This window comes from Harmonia axyridis, chromosome 4 (assembly GCF_914767665.1).
Source record: "Harmonia axyridis chromosome 4, icHarAxyr1.1, whole genome shotgun sequence".
Lineage (NCBI taxonomy): Eukaryota > Metazoa > Arthropoda > Insecta > Coleoptera > Coccinellidae > Harmonia > Harmonia axyridis.
In genome coordinates, this window is record NC_059504.1 from 43,041,337 (window position 1) to 43,061,524 (window position 20,188).

The following is a 20,188-nucleotide window of genomic DNA, read 5'->3' on the forward strand; positions in this document are numbered from 1 at the left end:
GTATATCAGGAAGACCCCAGACGAGGGCCAAATGTAGAGGATTGAACAGGTCCTGGTCCTATTGAAAGAGGAAGAAGAAGAAGATATTTTAACATTTGACAAGTAAAAAATACACCTTCACTAAAAATGGAGCCATGAAGCCTGGAATAGTGGTGTGATTTGAGCCTACTTATTCAAAAATGAAGCTAGTGCAGCTATTACGGTGAATGAATTGCGATACCCAGCTATAATCAATGATTTTTTATGTCAGAAGTGGTTGATATTGATGTGGATAACGTTCATTTTCAAAAAGACGGCGCTAGGTGCCACACAAGCAACGAAGCAATCACAATTTTGAAATGTGTGCTGGGCATGTTATTTTTGAAGCGGTGATCACTATGGCCTACTGAGATGTTGTGATTTAACACCTTCAGACATTTTTTGCTGGGCCACGTGAAATATAAAGTCTATGCCAAAGCTCCACAATCGATTCAAAGATTGAATCGTGAAGTAATCGAGGTAATACATTCGCAAATGTGCGAATTGGTTATGGAAAATTAAATGAAAAGGAATGGTACTTTAACTGTAGTCGTGGCTGCCGTTTGGTAGATTTCATTTACCATCGTTAATGACATACCTATCTTCTTCTTCGTAATGAAAAATAACCTTCTTCTATCTACTTCAACACGTAAAATGATGAATCCACAAAAAAATTGAATTTTATATTTGGTTAAAAATTTTTTAATGAAAAATTTTCTATTGTATTCTTGTTTCACCAAACATTTTCAACTAGACAGTTTATTGATTGAAAAATTCCGTATACATTGCATAAAGTCAATTCACCTATCATCCTACCTACCTACTTATGTTAATTATCACTTGAATCCATCCCTGGTAACTGAGTTCTATGAATGTCAGAACTTCACTCCAAAATAGCAATGGTTATCGTTAACCCTTGTATGTGTGAGATTCCTTATTGGGTATAATTAACTTAGCTTAGATTCCTTTAAAATTCTAAGAAATTAGAGTAGGTACTCTGCTTTGAAACGGAAATATATAATTATATTTTTTCTCAAGCCTGGATCTCCTGGTGACTTATAGTTCATTCATTTCGTAATATGGCCAAAAGATGGCTTACTAGCTATTTCCATACAACATTCTCCGTTTTTTTTTGCTTTTTGATATAAAATGGAATGCTAATAAGAAACAAAAAATGATACTAAATCAATGGTGAAATACTATACCTGCCCATTAAATTAAAGCAGTTTATACATTATTAGGAAAATATGTCAATAGAGTAATACATTTAATATTAATCAGCAAGGTAGTTAGTTAGATATTCTTCAATTAAAACCTAAAGATTCAACTTTTTACATAACTGATAAACTGAAAGGTAATAAACCATAGTAATATCCCAATTATACATGGAGATTCCGAGGGAGATTCATATCTCGATAGTCATGAGATCTGAAGAGTTTTACTCGTTCAATATTCATGGGTATTTTTCGGTTTATTTAGGTATCTGCACTGAATTAATCATTAGAGATAGTTGATATCTGAATGTAGGTAACTATAAAAACAACATCAAATTGTATCTGGATGTATATCTCCTCGTGGAATCTTCCAAATAATAAATTATAACACGTTCAGCTTTTTAAAATTCCGGTATTACTTTGACCTGAAATATTTTATTTGTTGCACCACATTGCTACAAATCGATAATCAGAATTTTTATAAATATGTGTAGTGTGAATATTGAATATGGAATGTCGAATTTTATACTTTTTATATTATGACAGCATATGATCAGTTGACATGAATTTTAATGTTCAATGTGGTAATGAAGAATTTACACTTTGCTAAAAGTAACAGTACATAAATAGTACCAAAGAAATTGTGAAACCTAAGTTTCATAAAATTTGTATGAAAAAACCAGAAGGTCGCAAAGCAATAGCTTCAGACGTTCTGGAGTTATGGCCGTAAGATATTGTTCAACTGATGCACTGAAAAACCAAATTGTGTCTTTTTTCGGCCATAACTTCAGAACGCCTGAAGCTATCGCATTGCGACCTTCTGGTTTTTTCATACAAATTTGATGGTATTTCTGTTTCTGTCAGAACCTAAAGACACAATCTAGTTTTTCAGTGCATCAGTTGAAGAATATCTTCTTTCGGCCATAACTCCAGAACGCCTGAAACTATCGATTTGCGACCTTCAGGTTTTTGCATGCAAATTTAATGGAACTTCTGTTTCTATTAAGAAAATCCTATCATTACATTTTAAATTTCGGAGTAAACAAAACAATGAATTCTGACTTAGCGTCCTCTATCGAAAGCAGCAAAAACAAATTTATCATGAGTAATTTTTTTCTCAATCAACAAGATGTTGTCCCTCAAACGAGATATAATTTGCTCAAGAATGTTGAGCCAAACTGAAGTTACAGACATTTCAATCAGTCAGATTTCTCCCTTTCCCCACCCTTATAAGATATCGTAAAATCGAAAATGATAATTCAAAAATATAAAGAATTTTCCACGGATTACAGTAATGATATTGTTTCTTCAACTTTATATGAAACATTTTCGAGTAAAATTCATTTTTCTACTCAACGATAGCTAGACCTAGCGGTAGAGGTATGAACTTCAAAGTAATCTCCAGTGTGTTTTCTTGTACACTTTAGTGATAAAATTTTTTACCGCAAGTCTTTACGATGAGTGTATCCTGAGATATAGCCGCTTACCTCGCTTATTTGCCCAACCTGTACATTGAACATATGATCAATTCTCTTGTGAATAACGAAAAGTTATTCATTATTTTTTTTTTCATTCCTAAATTGCGAAATATTGTAATTCTACAATGTAACTTATTGTTTGATTGTATGATGTGAAACCCCATAAAAATCGGTTGATGTAAGAGGAAAAATCCATCATTTCTTTTTGAACTTAGCAGTTACGTGGTGTTATTCCTTCTTGAAAGGGAACATAATTTACCACCAACTGAGCAGTCACGTGGTGGTATTATCTCTCAAGAGGGAACACCATCACGTGGCTGCTCAGTTCTAAACTAAATTATAGATATTTCTTCTTACAGATCACCGATTTTCATGGGGTTTTCACATAATTTCCTTAAACAATAATCAACATGGAAGAAAGTAAATATTTTCAATTAACGAATAAAAAAAAATTGGTTTTTCGCAAAAAAATTGATAATATGTAATTCGTACAAAACACTGACATATTTTGAGAATATTCGTGAAGAAAACCTACCAAAATTCAATACAAAAGAGGTAAAATATAATTTCGTGAAATTCATCGCACAGTGCTGCCCTCTTCTTGCTTCGAAAAAAGAAAGGAAATGAAGAGAAAGTACAACCTCGTACACTGTACAAAGTTTGGTCAACGCAGGAGCGCCAGAGGGGAAATGAATTGGTATTAAAGTTTGACTGATACGCGAAAAACCATGTGGTGTTAGTGCCTCTAAACGAAAAGTAATTGTAGACAAGTAGTAACAACGGACTGACGGAAATCTAAGTTGAGATTACCAATGGTGCTTCATGAAAAAATCTGAATTTACCGTGAAAAAATCCAGTTGATTTTGAAAAATCAAGTGAAAATTCATGGTCGTATTGATTTATTATACCTCGTCAATAAGTACCTATATCATATTTAACTGACGAAAACATTCAAGTAAACAGAAGACAAAAAAAGAGATGAATATTCCATTTCTCGACAAATCCTGATAAAAAGGGGACCAAACTGAGAATTCCATACTTCCCTAGTTTCGTTAACTAGTAGAATCAAACTATTTTATCATTCAGTTACATAAAATAATTATTTTATTAGGTACAAGATAAGGGGATTCGGAAAATGCGCAAGAACTAGATCATTCCACTCGATAATACCAATTTCCAAATGAAACTTACGTGCTCCTAAAACCACAGAGATTAAAAAATTAACCAGCGTCATTTTTATCTGCATTTCGGCTATGTGTCGTATGTAACTTCCTCTGTACACTTGGCATTGAATACCGCAATGGATTGAATTCGAAGAAATCAACAATGAAGTCATTTAAAAAGCCAATTTGGAGTCCAATTTCTTAATTAAATCGGTTACGGGTCGACGAAGACTTGCCGTTGGCTGGTGAGTTTTTGATTCACGTTGTTTAGTTTGTGTTAAATCTGTTAAGAAATACATTCATATCTTATGTATCGGGCGTCCCAAATTCGTTGTCTAGTGAGGGGATCTCAGAATCTCTTTTCGGGCTTGATTTTCCAGAGAATTGATATGGTTCATCTGTGAAATAAAAAGTAGTCATAACAACAAAAAAGTGATATTATTTTTCAATGAAATTTGTATGGTTTACTTTGAAAAAAAAAAACGAGTTTGAATCAGAACTGATATCAATAAAAAACAAATGATGATACCAATGAATTATACTGAATATTCCCCTCCTGTCAAAAATTCTATGTGAATGGAGAACAATTATCGAAAATTAGAGCGATAATAATTGCATTGTATGGAGCGAAATAGCCCTGCGAATATTTCCTCCTGTCAAAAATTCTATGTATATGGAATGCAATTATCGAAAATTACAGCGATAATTGCATTGTAGGAAGCGAAATAGCACTCCGATAATTGTTCTGTTCATAGATGCATAGTTTCTATGAATCTTACACAGTTCGAATCTATGGCAATTCCATTCTAAATCAGTTTGACAAGTAATGTAACAGTTTATTCGGGAAATATTCCCCCGAATTACACTCGTGCATCAAAATGACCGGATAATTTCGCGTTCCAGCGTGTTTTCTTTGAAAACTGCATTCGGTCATTTTCATTTTCATTTCAGTTTTCATGACAACACGCTGTCATGCAAAATTATCGGTAATTTTGATGCACTTGTGCAATTACTCACGGAAAAAGTGCCTCTAGAATGTTTTCTTTCTCATGTTCATAGCATCAATAATGAAGAAGTTTCGAGAAATTTTCATTTCACGCCATTTTCCAATTTTCCCTAATACCTAGCATGAAAACAGATGAATTTATAAGGTTGCGGTTTTCACCAACTCAATTCTCTCAAAAATAGAGCCCTGAACTATGCCATTAATTTTTTTCTAGCTCAAAGAGGTTCTTAGAAATCCTCTTAGACACTAGACAACGAATTTGGGAAATCCGATACAGGGTGTTTCACAAATAACTGCACAGTCTCCCAGTGTAGATCCAAATTATTCTGGGCAGTCTAAAACAGTAGGTATTCGAAATAATATGTCCTAAATATATTCATTCCAATTTCAATTGGCATAACTCTTTAATAATAATAATAATAATAATAATAATAATAAAGTTTATTGATCCTTTGTGACTGTTACAGTATAGGACAGGTCATAATTAATACAATTTCTAATACATAGGTATATAACAATTGACTAAAACAATGCCTTGGCACCATCAATGTTTTAATTATTTGAGGTAATTTGAAGTGAAAGCCAAAATTTTGTGTGATCGGTAAATAAGATGCAGCAAAATATCCGAATTTTTTTCTGAGAAATTCAATTTTAATTCAACAAGGACATTGTTCGAAAACTGAAGACTATTATTTATCATAAAATATTGATAGATAAATAAATATACTATTATTTGATCTCTTCTTACAAATACCAAAAGGTGTAGATCGTGAAGTGTGGAAGTTTTGCCAATAGGCAAAGGATTTCACTTTTCATAAAATTGACGTTCAGGGTGTTTCAAATGTAACATAAAAAATACTTTTTTCTCAGTCCGAGTTATCATTCCAGATATCGTCAAGTTACTTATATGGAATATTGGATATTATCCTGAAGTAAATTTCGGAGATTATACACTACCTAATAAGCCTACTTGTTATATTGTCCAACCTGTATATGTTATATTCATAGGAACATAGGATATGTATTATTTTGTATCAACACATGTTTATGTTGTGTTGTGAAATAAATTAGTATCAATATCAATTTGAATCTCGTATGGTATACCCGAAAATTATCACATTCTATACTCATTTCCTGTAATTCTCATGAAAATCTATAAAGGCGTTCAAGATTCATTCCGAATGCAAGTTCACGATAAAACACATAAAACAGCCTGTGTCTTTCGAACGAATATACTCGGGAGATATTTCGAGCACTGTTTCAGACTCCCCAGAATTTCCCGCATAAACAGTGAAAACCTGTTCAGTTTTTCGTGAAATGCCCTGCATATGAATTTTATTATTATTATTATATCTTCAAACATTGGATTGAGTTATATTCATGAGCTCACACTTGTTATGTAACTGCTTCAAGCATATTCTCGATAAAAATCTGGCTCCCAATTTAGTATTTCTGATAATTATTTTTTCAGACCTTCCACAAAAGCACATTGCAAATTTCAAGCCAAAGCTTTATTATCTATCATTATATCACTGGTTTATTATTCGCAACATATCATATCTTATCACAACTTTTTTCGCTTTGGTGTGCCGCATTCAAAATTATTGTTTTGATAACTACTATCTATGCAGGCTTCAAGCAGTGAAATTTGTTTTCGGAAATGCATTCAACGAATATAAACATTTTCAACTACACAATAATATTTATTTTTGTTTAATACGTGCCTGGAATATTTTTCTCATTTTTTTAACCATTCAGTTAGTTGTTAGTGTAAACAAAATTTTTTTGAAAAATAATAACCCCATCAAAAGTTATTGATAAGTGCATTCTCAGTATAAAATATCTAAGTGAAGCATCTGACAGGAACAGGCAGCAGCCTAGTGGAAAAATTGTCACCGGTTAATTTTCGTATGTTGTAACGGGTGTTTTTTTTCTCGAGGTATATAACTTTAAGTTGGCATAACTGTTCAAGATGGCGACCGATTTAACAGTTGTCAAATGATTTATTCTCAGTTTGGTTTGGCAATTCATCATGAATAGACTCACGCCTGAACAACGCTTGCAAATAGTGCAATTTTATTTCGAAAATAATGGTTCTGTGCGGAATACGTATCGCGCCTACGTCCATTTTATTTAGTTTAGCGATGAAGCGCACTTCTGGTTGAATGGCTACGTCAACAAACAAAACTACCGCATTTGGAGTGAAGCTAATCCTCAAGTGTATGTCGAAACACCGTTACATCCAGAAAAAGTGACTGTTTGGTGCGCTTCATGGGCTGGTGGAATCATTGGTCCGTACTTCTTCAAAAACGATGATGGCCAGAACGTAACAGTCAATGGTGATCGGTATAGAGCCATGATTACTATAGTAATCATGGCTCTATACCGATCACCATTGACTGTTACGTTCTGGCCATCATCGTTTTCGAATAAATTATAACTTTTTCATTCCTGAATTGAACAAGACGGCGCAATATGTCACACAGCTCGTGCCACAATCGATTTATTGAAAGACACGTTTGGTGACCGCCTAATTTCACGTTTTGGACCTGTGAATTGGCCTCCAAGATCTTGTGATTTAACACCGCTAGACTACTTTCTGTGGCGCTATGTAAAGTCATTGGTCTATGCGGATAAGCCACAAACCCTCGACCATTTGGAAGACAACATTCGCCGAGTTATTGCCGATATACGGCCACAAATGTTGGAAAAAATCATCGAAAATTGGACGTCCAGATTGGACTACATCCGAGCCAGCCGTGGCGGTCATATGCCATAAATCATATTTAAAATGTAATGCCACAAGATTATCTTGCGGATAAATAAAATTCATGTCAATCGAATAATCCATCGTTGCTTTATTGCAATTTAAAGTTCTATAGCTCTAAAAAAACACCCTTTAGAAAATGGCCTCCTGAACCGGAAATTTTATGGGTCCAACTCAATTATATGACTAGTTTTCGAGATACAGGGAGTCGAAGTTGGAAAATGGTATTTTTTTAAAATAATATTTCTCGTAGGAAAACATAAATGAAACAATTTTGCGCGACAAACATTGCTTACCTTGCTTAAGGTAATAATGTTAGACTGGTTTTCGATATAATTTATTGTTAGATACGACGTGTGTCAAACATTATTAAAAATGAAATTCGTTCAGTTCAGTAGTTAAAAAAGTCTCCCTGGAATTTTCCAATTTTTCTTTATTACTCTGCTTACTAGTCAGTGATGTTGCCAATTTTTTGTAGACAAAAAGTCACCTATTTTCAATTCGGCCCTTATACGTTTCGAAGATCTTCAGCTTGAATTTCTCAGCATGCTGTGCGTTATCTTACATTCAATTATCCTACATCTCGAAGGAAAACCAATGTAAAAATAAATTACAAAGTAATCTTGAAATAATTATGGATTCAATATTTTTGATGATTCATTATTAAAAGTCACTTCAAACAACTTTCAGGTATCCAAGTTCCTAAAAACTTTACTTTACGTTGAAAATTTGTGCACTAAAACTGTCTGCGCGAAAATTTGAAGTACAGGTCTCAGTTCAGTTTTTGTGTCGTTTTTGAATATTAAATCAGATTTTCAAAATTCCGATGTACAGGGTGTTGTTTCGAGGATTCAAACGATTCATAACTTTTTGTTAACCCGGACCTGGATTTTCAAGGCGGTTTTTGCATGATACGTTTGGGCTCTCAATTAGGAACATATTTGCCAAATATGAAGAAAATATACCGGGTGGTTCGTTCGATATGGCCTCAGAAAGAAACAGGCAAAATTCATAGAACACCCTGTATCTCGGCTACGAAGACAGTAAGACTCAATAAATGGGGTATCTGCAGAACCGCCTTGGTGCCACCTATGCACCTGTGAAGTATTTCCGTTTCCCAATGAAACACCCTGTATAACCCCCTTCTCAATTTCAATTAATCATATAAACAAATCGAATCAAGAAGGTCTTCTGCTAATTACATAATAATCATAATATCCTTGAAACCGAGGTTAACCTCAACTACCCTCTCAAGGTCACCAGTATATTTGGTGAAAGCTAGTATTGATATATTTTGTTGTGATGTTCACTCAATTATTAAAACGGAATGATCGATATTCTTGAACTCTTCGAAGGTCGTGTGAACTTGATAACCCAACTTATGGCTGAAATTCAACACACAAAAGGTACCCACCCTTGAATTGGACAATAAATGAACAATTCTTGGGTTTGACACGATTTTCCTCAATCTCATTCTTGAAATTAGAATCGAAAAACATCATTTAGAGGTTATGGGGACTACTCCTTACTTACTCAACTGAAAAATGGCGCCGAATAATATTTATCTGTCAAATAATAAAGCGAATTGTAAGTACTGGAGATATGTTCAAAGCAGGGATGTAGTATTAGCAATTATAGAAAGAAGATTCATTTTTGAAGCCCCTCACTGATAAACTCAACCCTGACGGTTCTTGTCGAATCATTGTCAAATGTCAAATCGAATTAGAAAAACTACAATAGAAGCATAATTGGATCTTACCTGTTCGGAAAGCGGGGGAATTGCCGTCCCTGGATTGACACTAATATTATACGATTGGCGAGATGTCATGACCCTTTTAGATCATGATTGTCCTAGCTCTATGCGGTCATTTCAGCTTATAGGTTATGTCCGGTTCTGTTCGAACCACCCAAAAACCAATATCGGGGATAGATGGACGGCCACGAGATAAACCGACCTGCATCCATCAATAACATGTCTTTCACTTTTCTTGCAGAACTTAAACGGCACGTATTCGTATCGCGAATGGAGACTACGCTGTGGAAAAACAAGGGCGAATGACCTACTTTGCACCGCGAATTATTTTTCTAACCTTTACATAACCGGGGTGTGTTTCAAATCGACTAGAACGGGCGAAACCGGACATTTAAGTTGTGAAAACCATCGAACTGCGGAAGAAACTAGCCCTCAAACTGAAAAGTCCTGAATTATTTAGAGAGTCACTTCCAGACACCCGAATTTACCGAGATTTCTTGCAGGAAACCTGATGGGCGTATGAACTTGCACTACACCATCGGAAATCTTTTACATTCCATGATTTATTCAGATTCGCATATATTTTTCAATTGAACCGGAAAATTTTGCACTTCACCCACAAGAAACGTCAATCACTACCAGCTGGAAAGTCGTCCGTTTCCGAGGATGCTCGGGAAATTCCGGGAATGAAGGGCCGCAAGACTGTTCTGACGTCACAGGCGTCTGCTTATCGATTTGGTGGAAAATCTACCGGGCGCCTCGGATTTATTTTCAGTCGTTTGGAATACGGAGACGGCCATGGACGATCCTGGGGGGGTGGAAAAGAGTTGGAAAAACATCGACCTTGTTCGCTTGCGGATTTTTTTTTTCGTTTCAGATAAGTGAATTTATTTTCCGAGAATGAATTATTAGGCCTCACTGAAAGGCTTTTTCCGAGAATTATTTATCGGTGACAAAATCTTGCTTTTAGCTTCTTTCTCTTTTTTGAAACGGATTAAGATCTAGTGTTATTTTCTCGAATTTGCATACTGAGGATTTATCATTTCGTGACGTTCTGACAAGAAATTTATTAGATAGGACGAAAAGGAGATTTCTTTTTGAACTGGATTTTCTTCAATTTTTTCTCAGAGCGATTCACACATAAAAGTGCACTTTTAAGTACTTTTCCAAATATCCTAACATTAATATCTGAAAATGTATATCAATGTCGATAAACAATTCAGGGTAATTCAAAACATAAGGCGTTAAATTATGGGACATAATAACACTAATAAAGCATAAAAGAAATTCTTATTTGAGTAGCTTCGTTTCCAAGTTATTGGACTTTTAAATTCCAATATTCCACCAATATACTTCCATAAATTACAGTAAGACTAAAAACTAAAGAGTAAACTGTCACATGGGCAGGATAAAATTGGTTCACCAGCTATTCATATTCTTTTGTAACTAAACTTCCAATTTTTATTCTCGGCGGGAGCTTCTTTTGAAAAATGGAAACAGCACTGACGAGAAGTGAGGAGCTTTTGAGCGATCGTTCATCCATGCGCAAATTGCGCCCTTAGAAACAACATAATGTTATATTGTGTATTATAATGATATACATGGTGGTCCGACAAAAAATTAACACCTCGATTTTCCGACTTGAAAATGAAAATGTGGCAAATCACTCGGATCAGTCAATTTCTGATTCGAGGGGAAACAACTTTGCTCCTTTTTTCATCCCCATAACTTCAACCCTCTAACGGTCGGCACAACCCCTTGATTTTGAATAGGGATAACTAATTTTGAAGATCGTATTGAGTACTATGTGATCCTGAATTTTTTTTTCAAAATTTCCATCGATAACGAAATGACAGGTGAAATAGTGGAAGAGTACTTAACTACTAAATACTTTTGAAATGTGTAGGATACGAAAAATAATCTCGAGATAAATTCCACATTGCCTCTTACACTATTTTCTCTTTTATTTCATTATCCATGGATATTTCGGAAGAGAAACTCACTCCATTTAGGGGCTTGCAGTTCGAATCAGAAATTGACAGGTCTGAGCGATTTTCCACATTTTCATTTTGAAAAATCGAGGAGTTATCGTTGGACCACACTGTATATGAGGTCTCCAAGTGTTCAAATAGACCCAAAAATATCGGTAATCATTTGATCATCGTGAAAAGGATGAGAATTGACATTTTGAGTGAAACCTTGTGCATTTTCAAAGAATTACGGGCCAATCACTCCACCTGACCAAATTACACAAATTTTGCTCATTTGTTCGATGCGATCTAAACGTTGTTGTTTAAACAACCAATCAGTGTAATATCTACGCATTTCATAGTCAGCTGAAATGTGGGAAATTAACCCCATAAAGATGGAGATGCAAATCCAGATGCAAAATACGCAATAACGTGCCGTGAGATAGCCCTGAATGTTGTGCGCGTCGAGGAATAGATGAATTTGGATCTGCTTCAACACTCTCACTAATAGCAGCAATATTTTCGGTCAATCGTTCATTTCGATGATGTATGGGCCTTAAGACATCAGTAACAGAACCAGTGGCTTCGAATCTTTTCACTGTCTTACCAGTTGCACCCTCAGATGGACGATTATATCGACCATAATCTACCCCTAATGCACGAAACCTTTATTTTTGTAATAAGTTTTCACAATTTTCACAAGTTCGAAAGTAGACGAATTGTCCATGAATGGCAAACTTTCAACTGGTCATATGACCCATCAGATGACTGTTCTGTACGATATGTTATTAATTTCAGGGTTGTGAAATATGGACCAAAACATCATTATATTACATCTAAAGTGTAACGAGCACCATTGTAAAAAGTAAAAAAATTCTTTTGTCTGGTAATTTTTGCGCTTGCAACTTTTTAGATATGTAGAATCTAAAAACGTCTATACAGCTCCTCTTATAGATTTAACGTTCTCATTTGTATGATTTATAGTAAGGTTAAATAATAATTTTTTTCGTGTTATATACGTGTGAAAATTTTTTTGTATTGTTTCTTCTTACCAATGTAACTATTAGTGAGCACTTTTTTTGAGTTTGTCTTGGAATTTACTTCATTGATATAAATAAACATGATAATCACGTACTTAATGCTAATTATTTCTTAATTCTAATATACACAATACGAAAAGAATATCCTTTGTTTGAATTCTTCCCTGACAAAACATTTCAGCAGCACGAAGTACAGAGAGGCATATCCTCCTGACGTTTCATGTAACTTTCAGTTCGGAAGTTTCATTGAAAGAAAAAAGGAGGCAGGTCTTGCACACCATAACATGCACCTGGGACTGAGCTGGGTATTCAACTTTTGATATATATACGGCATATCAAGACCATTTTCAACACACGGCGAAATCGCTTTTATATAATAATAAAGAAAGAGGGATTATTTTATTTCACGAAAGGAATCCTCTAAAGCCTCGCTTGCTAGAGCTTGAATAGAGGAGAATAAAGGAGAACATTACCCATCAAGCTCGCATTGAGCCACACAGTCACACAAATCTTACGCTCACGTTTTTCCGATAAATTTCTTCCTCAAATCTTGATATGAATAAAATGCGCGAACATCAGTTTCGGTTTCGCAGTTTGAGGGAAACGATTTGTGATTTCTATTGATTTTGAAGAGCGACTGGGTGCATATACTAGTTTTCACTGAAGGAAAATATGTACACCGGAAAAATTGGAAGAACGGACAAACACTCAACGAATTTTGATTTTGAAAAATAACAAATAAAACGGCTGATATTTGGAAATAATTGATGAAAAGAAAAGTAAGTACAATTTCCAATAGAGTAATAATGTATCAGCAATAGAAAACTGCCATCAACATAACCATTGTCAGACAGAAGGTCTCCACGCCACTACATAGGAATCATAATTGAAAGTAACCCAAGGAGAATGCATGTCATCAAGAGAGGATAGCGATAAACGATATAGCGAATTTTGATTTTTTTTAATTTTCTCTTGCACCCTGTACAATTTTTTGAAATGTAGCTTGATTACTCGAGAACATAACTGTTCAGATACCGTCCTCATTCACTTCCTTTGATATACAGGGTGTTTCCTAAACATGCGGCAAAAATTCAGGGGGTTTTTCCTTGGACTATTTTAAGCATGTTTTGTCCTTGGATGATTTTTGAAAAACCTCTTTGTTTCGAAGATACAGGGCGAACAACATTTTTCATATTTTTAAAATTAATAATAGTTTAAATAAAAATGCGTACCGCACTGTGTTTACTAAGTAGGTACAATTTATTTTTAAATTTGTTTAACAACATTCCAATTACTAAACCCCTTAGATTATTTCCTATGGGGCCATCTAAAATCATTAGTTTATACCACTCCAGTAGAAAATGTGGAAGACTTGCGAAATCGGATCATTGCTGGGTGTAACTTAATAAGAAATGATCCTGGTGTTTTTGAAAGGGTTCGGCAGTCAATGAGGAGAAGAGTGGATGCTTGTATGCTGGCTAGAGGTGGTCATTTTCAACAGTTTTTGTAGGTTGAGTTGAATTTTCATGTAATTTTTCATAATAAAATGTTATTATCTGAAATTTTGTTTCCCCTATATCTTCGAAACAAATAGGTTTTTCAAAAATCATCAAAGGACAAAATATTCTTAGAATAGTCCAAGGAACAACCCCCTGAATTTTTGCCGCATGTTTAGGAAACACCCTGTATAGGTACGAGGTTGAACAAAAAAATTAAAAGTAAGGTTTCATGCAGAACACCCAAACAATATTTGCAAAACTCAGATTTTGTTTAATCTTTTCTGTACTTGTCCCTCCATAAATTTATTGCATTACCTTAATTCTGATTCTGAGAGACATTGCAGCACTTTATATGATACTTACCGTTGTGGAATGAGAAATTGATGTTTTGAATCTCAAAGCTCTTAAGAGAGATCTATACCGTTTCAGAAATTAGTAAGCTTTAAGTTACGATAGGGACCATCGATTTATATGAAGTTTTCACTATTATTCATTTCAAAGAGTTCGTCATTGCGGAAAGTTTATTTTATTTAATTTAAAATTTTATTAAAATATACAAGTCTTGACAACGGCACATAATGCGGTTGTTCTAAAATTAAAAATGAGGACGTAAAAACGTATTTTGAATTCTTACATGTGGTAGTGTAGTGAATCTGATTGCCAGAGAGGTGACGTTATGGGTGTCGCGCTACACTCTACTTCGGCCTCGGAGGGTTTATGGGGGTCACCGCGTTGCAGCAGAGTCACCTCTCCACGATGGTGTGAGAGAGTATCTTAGGCAGAGATCGTCCAGCAGCGAAATCGGGTCGAAACACCGTAAACCCTTGAGAGAGGGCGCACCTACAACATTTGGCACTAGAAAGTCTCGCCATAGTTGAAAAGCATGGTGAATCAAAGGAGAGTTCAAAATTGCTTCATTCATCCTGAAAAATGATGGGATGGGATCTCAGAAACGCTTGAGAGAAGGAGTAGTTTGAGTTAAGATCACGAGAATGTCATGTGGTGTGAACCCCCTCTTGATGTTAATTTTATTTGGTACACTAAACCAGAAGTAACATATTTTCCATGAAAAAGTTAATTGGATTGAGGTTTTCAGTAATCATTTTTTAACCAATGAACAGAAATATTAATACAATAAAAAGTCGTTCATCGTATTGATGAGTTGTTTTCAATGAATCAAGGAACAACCATTAACCCAATGACATGTTAATTATTCATGTTCGGTTTATTACTCGATCCGTTTAGTTGTATCTATAATGTCCATTGAAATTGTCTGGAGCAATTAATGTACGACTCTATACATCTACTGAAAAAAGTTCTTCTATCGCAATTATTAAAAAAAAAGAATGTACAGAAAAGATGAGGCAACATCTAAGGAGTCCTAAACATTCTCGTTTGTCAACCATTCCCTCAACCCTCAACAGTGTGTTCTGAATAAAAGCTAACTTTTCACTTTTGTTTGTTCTTCCCTGTATATAAAGAACAAAGTAACTGCGGACGGCATTTGAAAGGTTATTTTCCCGAGGAATCAAGCTACAATTAAAACAAATGCTTACATAGGCCAAATGCTTCAAGACGAAATGAACTATAAACTTCTTAGAGATTTCGTCTGTTCTCCTAATTTTTCCACTGTGTATGAGTGAAACATTTTAGGTATTGAAATAATCGATATGACAGTATTTCAGTTTCAGAAAATACTGGCAATTATTCAATAAATTACCAGTATCATTTTACAGTACAAAGCACTGAGGGGAAAAAGCATTCTATTTCATTGGTATTAAGTCTACTATTTTTCATGCAATATGGTACAGAAACTTTCATTTTTGAGTAGAAAACAGTAATTTAGAAACACAAAACCTATGATTCATTGAATAATTGTCAGCATTTTTTTATTTAATTGTGATTAAATATTGTGAAAAAATAATAATTTGTTAGCTCTCTGCTGGTGTTGCTTCATTAACCCATCTTTGCTCATTTTAATTTTAATAATGAGAAACGGTTTCTACGTCCAGTATTCAATTTTGATATTTGGTAGAACGTTTTCGACTAAACAGCCATATTCAGTACCACTAAAAAGTAAAAAAAGAACAAATTAAGCAACAATTCGAGACTTGAGTATGCCAACTACTTACTCGTCCAAAAATACATTATTTGTTCGAAGCGTTGATAACGAAAAAACAGAAAGACAATGACAATCCACCAAGTCAAAAGTGAAAAAACGAAGGAAACATAACATACGTGAAGAATTGCCTCAGTGTAAGAATCGTATAATCAGTCGAGTAGAAACAAACAAAATAAAAAATACAGAGAAATAAAGATATATAAAACAAGAAAACGAGGACCATAAACGAGTAGGCAGCACGTAAAAACAATCTTAACAGAGGGTTGTAGTTTTGTTCAAATTTAAGTTCAAGTAAGTATCGTTCATTGGCGATATTTCATCTTCAATATGTATATTATTCAAGAAGTCTATCTTGGTATAATTCTTCTTGTTTATCTGCAAAAAAATTCTCGCAATCTGATGTGGACTGAATGTGTGTCCGCTGAAAGTCATTTCAATTAAAAATTTTTCTTTGGCCTATTCTACACACTTGTATCAATGCCCTATTCATGAAGAGGGATATGTACTGAAATCATGCGCTCAGTTTGAAAATAAAAATATCGAATATACCCCTCGCAAAAACGCTTCCTCCACATCCATCTATCTTGTTGTACATCCACATTCAATGCGGAGGAAAACTCATCCGCCTAGATTTATTCTTCCTCCAGATAGAATAGTATTTTCTATTCCTTAAACAAATTAAATCGTATAAATCGATAAGGGTCGGAGAGGGTTGTAAGCGTATAAAATACACCCTATGAATTTTAAGGAAACTGCAAGAGATACGATTTGGTTACTTGATTTGAATTGGTAATAAAATTGGAAAAACAAAATTCAGTCTGATTTATGGTCGCATTATATGAAGCAAAAAATAATACCGCTGACTAAAGAGAATTTATCGAGCCTGTTTATGCTTCGTTGTCGAGGGAAGAATACTATTTTCGATCTTTGCTGGGAATAACGGCTTAGGATTAGGAAACTTTGGGCATATTCAATGTAGCAAAACAAAGATACGTCATCTTTCACTATGAGGATTAAATAGTCACTTCAAGAAATTCGCAAACAAATTGAATTTTACTAATGGATTGGGATACGATGAAAATTCATCACAAAGTAGGTATATCTAATAATCTTTTCACCTCAAGAAATACTCTAATTACGAAGTATTTTTTTTTGTTATTTTTAGCTTATGCTGTTTCAGGTTTCATCTACATATTTCATAGAAATGTATAATAAGTTTCTTTCTGATATTGTATGGGGACAAAATATTAAAGGTGGTATCTTTTCAAAATCCCACACTGTATTAAAAAAAAGGAACAGTGCTTCTACGTCTTTTAGTGCTTAAAAGCCAAAAAGTTCTGATTTTCTCAACGCAAGCATAAGAGTTCTAACTATTATGTTAAGGTATATTTTCGGTGACAAGAATATTTTTTCTATACAGGACCTTTGTCTATATTAAGTATTTCTAGGGAAATAATCTTTTATCTTTATTTATTAATGAATTGATTTCTTGATTGTGAAAATCGCCTTATATTCGTCAATAATTTAAATTCTCATTCATAGTGAAGTACCAATAATCAGTTAATTATATTATGTGATCACAAGGATGATTTCCTAGATACTTTGTATTATATGGCAGGTTAATCCGGATATAGGATACATCATAGAAGATAAGGCTTCATTAAAATTTAATATCTTTGAACGAAAACGTTTAATAAAATTAAGAGAAGGGGACTAATAGCAGTTTTATACATCAATCCCTTAATTGACAACATGTGTTTTTTTGGAATCAGGATTCAGGGTAATATTTCTGCACAAATAGGAATAATAATATTTCACGAAATATTCACTTGTATTGTACCAAAATTATTGGTTTACAGGTCAAAACCTACAATCAAATCTGAATTTTTGCTATCATTTTCTTTCGAATATAATATTTACAGTTACAATTCTAAAATTATTATTGAATACCGTTGCTTAATATTGTCAGTCATACATGATAAACACTGCCATGGTTGGTCAGTTGGAATTCCATCCTGCAATGAATGTTAATTGTACAGACATAGTGTTCATGCTTTTGTTTTTATATTCTAATGATAAACCTTTGAAAGAGTCCTAGAAAAAAAAAGGAAACATTATAGAGGAACAGTGCCTTAATTTCAATGATGATAAATATATCAATTTCTAATTCAAGTTTGAAAGTTTCAGAAATTGTAATCTTCCGGGGTCATTTTTATTTTTCAGTTCGCGAAGATGTCGCTTGCTTATATTGCTTTTAGAGCATGGTTTTCAGTCGTTTTATTGAACGCTTACGCTCGTCCTGGAAGTCTGTGAGTCCAAAAAAACCATTTTCGGGCGTGTTGCGTACAATATTTGTTCGGCAACCGTGTAGAATAACACTATCGCTGCTGCTTTCCATATTTTATTGCGATTGCGATCAAAAAACATGGAAATTGTTGACTGTGTTGAATTGTGAAGTGTCAGCCGTTTTCTCGGTTGCTATAGTAATGATCAAAAAAATATACCTACCAAGATTTTCATATTCACAATGACACAAACGACGTGATTCTTTTCCGGCCTAGTCCGGGAAGTACGTACTTTCCGGACTAGGCCGGGAAATGCTACTTTCTCAGAGAAAAAGCGTCCGGGAAGTGAGCATTTCCCGGACTATTGCCGAAAAAAGTATCTAACAATAATTTGCTCAATTGTAATTCCAAATATTCATTATGAAAACTTCTAAAGAACAAGTCGATGACATACAGCATCTTAGAGGAAGAGGCAGATTTCAGTATTGACCCTATACTCAATATTCGCATCAATTACACAAATTTCCAATAAAGGAGGATCCCCGCATCCAGTTCACCCCGTCATTATATCGGATGTCCCAGAACAACACGCCCGTCACGTCTTCCAAGATCCTCGCCCATTCATCACCATCCAAGACAATAATAATAATTGATAATCGCAGAAGCGGAAATGGCAGGTTCTTCTCCGGCACCCCCCTCCCTGCCTCGAAGAAGGGCAAAACAAGATGACAAAACGGACAGTTCTACTTGAGAAACGCATATATCAACGATTCCCGGTAGTGGCGGAAGACCTACGGGGGTTGAAAGGAATAGTTTCGGCGTGGAGGGTTGTGAAGGAGGAATGTAGTTACGTAAGTCGACGATTTATGCCGTTCTAATACCCTAGCAACTACTGGCGGCGGTAAACCGTCTCTTTTAAAATCGATATGGTTGTTTTGCACGAATGTTCGGCGTAAGACATAGGCGTAGAGAGGAATGGGGACCGGAAGTGTTAGTTTTGGATGGGAATTTTCAACTATGTTATTTAGCAATATATTTCTTTCATTAAATAATTTTTGGTAACTTTCGACTTTCAAAAAGAAGCAACATTTGAAGAAAAAAAACATTTTTCAAATGGCTGCATTTTCGATAGCAATGGTCGTATCTCAATTTGAAAAAAAAGCTTTTTAAAGCTTGAAGTTTATAGTTTAGAGATCTCATGATGAAAAATTTTTCAAACAACGTGTACCGCTCAATCCTATTGAATACAGTGTCTAAAATTTCTGCGAAATTTTTTCAGTTTTTATTTTTGGCCTACAGACTTGGAAATTTTTTTTCCAACTCAACCACTATATGGATGAGATAACTTGTTTATTCAGCTTCAATATCCTTTTTTCCAAATTCCGATATGAGCACTTTTTGCCGAAATATCGAACTTTGAATTGAAAAGGACCTTTTTGTCTTTAACCATCAATATCTCACTAATCAATGTTTGCACAGAAAATTTAGGGGATGTTTTGAAATCTTGAATTAATTCTCTACAAGAAGTAGCTATCTATGGTATTTTGGGAAGAAATTTTCTTCGTTCTCTACATTAATTTGAAAAGTTGATAAAAAAGGGCTTTTGGAGGCTTTTTGGATAATCAAGCGCTGAATTGAAAATATCGAAAAATCCATCAATGTTCAGTATGCGTTTTACAGTTCAATATTGTGACGTGTCGACCTTGAGTAAGCCGGTCACAAGGCTAAATTCGGCTCGCGACTACACTCAGTGAAGATGGGAGTGAGTTCTTCAAAATTAGATGGAAGGTAATAATGGGCGCCAGGTAGAGATATGCCTGTCTTAAGAATAAATTGCGTACTCCTCTACCAGAGTAGCAGTAAAACAAATCAC

The 20,188-nt window shown here is 34.5% G+C and overlaps 1 protein-coding gene across 6 annotated transcripts in view; it reads right to left on the reverse strand.

Annotated features, from left to right (window-relative positions):
- LOC123679041 (voltage-dependent L-type calcium channel subunit beta-2) overlaps window positions 1-10,041 on the reverse strand; it is a 254,751-nt gene extending 244,710 nt beyond the window's left edge. For 3 of the 6 annotated variants that reach the window (XM_045616380.1, XM_045616373.1, XM_045616372.1), the window contains exon 1: window positions 9,406-10,041. In XM_045616380.1, coding sequence (XP_045472336.1) covers window positions 9,406-9,474 — 69 coding nt within the window. In that variant the 5' untranslated portion in view covers window positions 9,475-10,041. The remainder of the gene's footprint in view (window positions 1-9,405) is intronic. The other 3 variants (XM_045616374.1, XM_045616377.1, XM_045616379.1) reach the window with 1 other exon arrangement.
- Window positions 10,042-20,188: the final 10,147 nt, after the last annotated feature.